This window comes from Pinus tabuliformis, chromosome 1_2 (genome assembly GCF_031772625.1).
Source record: "Pinus tabuliformis cultivar Carrire ecotype Pingquan chromosome 1_2, CPIR1, whole genome shotgun sequence".
Taxonomy (NCBI): domain Eukaryota; kingdom Viridiplantae; phylum Streptophyta; class Pinopsida; order Pinales; family Pinaceae; genus Pinus; species Pinus tabuliformis.
Genome location: NC_142298.1, coordinates 409,383,586 through 409,387,682, shown reverse-complemented (window position 1 = coordinate 409,387,682; position 4,097 = coordinate 409,383,586). Strand labels below are relative to the sequence as shown.

The 4,097-nt window shown below is 47.6% G+C and overlaps 1 protein-coding gene across 1 annotated transcript; it reads left to right on the top strand.

Moving 5' to 3' along the window:
* The first annotated feature begins 853 nt into the window (after positions 1-853).
* Positions 854-3,697, top strand: LOC149206074 (uncharacterized). The gene is made up of 2 exons (XM_089397585.1): positions 854-1,800; positions 2,287-3,697. The coding sequence occupies exons 1-2, from the start codon at positions 854-856 to the stop codon at positions 3,695-3,697; spliced, it is 2,358 nt and encodes a 785-aa protein (XP_089253711.1).
* Positions 3,698-4,097: the final 400 nt, after the last annotated feature.

The following is a 4,097-nucleotide window of genomic DNA, read 5'->3' as shown; positions in this document are numbered from 1 at the left end:
TTCCCCCTCCCTCTTCCCTGTCTGCCCTCGACCTGGTTAAGGTCGCCCGTCCGCCCCCTCCCCCCCCTCGCTCTCTATTTTTGTCTTGCCCCATCCCGATGCCATTGGGCGTACCCACCACCTCCCCCCTCCCTTCTTTCCCCCCCCTCTCTTTCCCATCGCCCTCCCCATCGGTTAACTCTACGCCGAGGTACTCCACCCGCTCGGCCTCCAAATAGAAAGAGGCGGACGCCATTGGTTTATCTGTGGAGCCTCCCATCCTCTCGCCCAAGCAAGGGCGCGACAGACCTACCTCGCTCTCTAAAGCGAAGAAACAAGCGGGGGACGATGTCCTCCATGGCAGACAGCATACTATTGAAAGGGTTCTTAGAGCACCGGACACCCTCCCCAACCCCCCTCCATGAAAATATTATCCTTCAATTGTAGAGGGCTGGCCAGCCCTGAGAAAAAATTGGCCTTGAAGCGTCTCTTATTCTCGGAACCGGTGGACATCATCTTTTTACAAGAAACCCTATGCAAAGCAGACTCAGTCACTTCCATTCTAGTTTCCTGGTTGCCAGGGTGGACTTTTTCCGCCATTGATGTATCTGGCCGATCTGGGGGCATTGCTATTGGCTTCAAGAACTGCACCATAAAACTGAAGAATATCTGGGGTGGAGGAGGATTTTTGGGTGCGGACATATACTCAAAGGACCTGGAGGAGGATCTAAGAATTTTCAATGTCTATGGGCCCTGCCTTAACAGGGAGATCTTTTGGCAAAAGCTCTACAACTCCCCTCTCCTCCAAACCGAGAATATTATTTTGGGAGGAGATTTGAATTTCTCTATGGTTTTCTCTGAATCATGGGGACATATGGCACAAATCGATCCCCTTTCTGACTTCTTTGAGCAGCTGCTCGAGGATCACCATTGGATAGATATCCCTTCGGCCAAGATTCAGCACACATGGAAGAACAACCGAACTGGGGAACAAAGCCTTGCCAGGAGGCTGGACCGCTTTATCATCAAGGAGGTGCTCCACAACAATCACCCCAGATCTAGGCAGTGGGTTGGCAGTGGAGGGATTTCGGACCACAGACCGATATATCTGGAAATAGGAGCAAGACAACAGATCCCCAAAGCCCCTTTCAAGTTCAACTCTACTTGGCTCCGGGACCCCTCATATATTAAACTAATTACAGATTTCTGGAAAACACATCCGATCCCTGAGGAAGCAGACCCAGCCACAGGTTTTGTAAGGAACCTCTCTGAAATCAAAGTGCTATCAAGAGAATGGGCCAAAAAGAAGAGGCAACAGGATGATCTAACGATATCTCTTGCTGAACAAGCTATTGCGGAGTTAGAATCCCACTCGGAGGGAACCTATATCTCCCCTGATCAGAAAATCATGTATGAAGGCCTTATCAATCGGAGAACACAAGTCCTCAGAGATCGAGAGGATAACTGGAGACTAAGAAGCAGAGCCATCTGGCTCAAGGAAGGGGATGAGAATACAAAGTTTTTCCACTGTTTTGCAAATGGTCGAAAAGCGATCAATACTATCTGGGAGCTGCATGATGAACAAGGACATCAGGTCAACACCTCCAGAGAACTTGCCTTTCTTGCCTCTTCACATTTCAGGAACATATACAAGGCCCCGAGAGAAGCAAGTCTATTAGGAATCATGAGAGTGGCTGAACTCTTCCCCAGATTTGTGGATGAAGAGGATGCAGAGGAGCTCACCAAAGAAATTACATTGGAAGAACTGGAAGCTACCATCCGGGGCTTCCAAAAGGACAAGAGCCCGGGACCCGATGGCTGGTCCATCGAATTCTATCTAGCTTTTTTTGAGTTGCTGGGCCAGGACATCCTTAAAGTGATCAATCATTGCAGCATCACAGGAAAGATCCCCCCAGCCATCAAAGCCACTTTCATCGCCCTTATCCCAAAATCCGATAAGCTGGAATCTTTCAATGATTTTCGGCCTATCTCGCTTTGCAACTGCCTCTACAAGATCTTGGCCAAAATCCTTGCAAATAGGCTCAAGCCCATCCTTTCTGCCAACATATCCTCTGAACAATTTTCTTTCCTCCATCGTCGCCAGATCCATGAAGCTATTGGCACTGCCCAAGAGCTTCTCCACTCAATGTAGAGCAAGCAATTGAAAGGAATGATCCTTAAGGTAGACCTCTCCAAAGCCTTCGACAGGGTAAATCTGCTATATATCAGAATGCTTCTCACCCATTTGGGGTTCCCCTACATTTTCATTAAGAGGATTATGAGCTGTATTTCTGATGTGCCGTTCAGTGTCCTTCTAAATGGCTCCCCCTCCCCCTTCTTCGCTGCCGAAAGAGGTCTCCGGCAAGGATGCCCTCTCTCCCCCTTACTGTTCCTACTCATCATGGAAGGGCTTAGCAGGCTGATAGCATCTGAACACAGGAGAGGCAGGATCAAAGGGATAAAAATTACGGATAATTGCTCACTTACTCACCTTCTGTTCGTGGATGATGTGCTCATCTTCTTAAACGGAAGTTTGGTTGACTCCTCAGCTTTACAACAAGTTTTTGATCTCTTCCAGAAGGCCACAGGTATGATAATAAATGTTCAAAAATCCACCCTAACAGTAACAGGCTACTCGCAACTAGAGATCATCTACATAAAATACCATTTCCCTTTCCACATTCACCCTATGGAGGAAGGGCTGAAATATCTAGGCTTCCGAGTGAAACATGGAGGATACAAAATAGCTGACTGGATATTGCTAATCACCAAGGTGGAGAAGAGATTAAATGTATGGTATAATAGATATCTCACCAGGGCAGGGAGACTCACTCTTATAAACGTTGTGCTAGAAGCAACGCCTGTATATTGGATGTCTTTGGCTTGGATACCAAGAGGAATCTTATCCAGGCTCCAAAAAATATGCTGCAGATTCCTATGGAAGGGAAACAAACAGGGGAACCTCTTTGCCTGGGTAAAATGGGACACCATAGCAAGGCCAAAGAAATGGGGAGGCTGGGGCATAAAAAGACTGGATTATTTTGCAAAAGCACTGGCAGCAAAGCTAGGATGGCAACTTCTCACATCCCAAAGCCTCTGGAAAAAAGTAGTAATGGAGAAATACATTGCCCCGGAAAGCATATTCAGCTGGATTTGCAGGGAGCATAGGGGGAGTGGAAGACACTCAATCATTTGGAAAGCAGTTCTCTTTTCCCTTCCCCTTATTCGGGAGGGTCTAACATGGAGAATTCATCAGGGGAACTCAGCCCGCATTGGTATAGACCCCTGGATAGGATGCGGCAATGCACATCGACTACCTGATCAGCTCACTTCTCATCTTATGGATCAGGGTGTCACTCATATTGCACATATTGCAGATCTAGAAAACTCAAATTTTCTCCAACAGGCTTGGAAGACATCTCTAGATCTCCACATCCCAGATCAGTGGAGGCAAGATTGGGAGACTTATACTGAGGCCCTCACACAAGCACACATCAGGATAACGGAAGAAGAAGATGAGATTGTCTGGGCACTTGCAAAAAATGGGTCATACACTCCAAAGGATGGATACCAAAAGCTCATGCAACAATTTCAGCCTGAAAATACTCAGCAGTGGTGGAAAGCTATATGGCATCTAAAAGCAGCTCCCAGAACGCGTATGCTCATGTGGGCTATCCTCTTCAACAAAATCCCCACTGGTGCAAATTTGAAAAAATGATCCTTCCACGGACCCTTCTGGTGCCATTTGTGCAGGAGCAATGAGGAAGACACTGAACACCTCTTTCTGTCCTGCCCTGTAGTCAGTGAACAATGGTCCCTCCTCTCTTCTCTCTCCCCCTCCCTCAATCGATGGCAAGGACTGTCCATCATCGATGCCTGGATAAATTGGCTGGAGCACCACTCGGGCAAAGATAGGAACATCCCTCTCCTCATGTGCTGGGCTATCTAGACGGCGAGGAATCCCGCGATTTTTGAGCAAAAATCTCCATCCTGGCCTATCATTATTTCCCACATCTTTGCAAATTTCGCTCTCATTCCTGATGACCCTCCGCAGGCCCCTCCTCGAACCATCTCCCCGGAACTCATTGATAAATCCTACCCCTGGGCTTACTTTGATG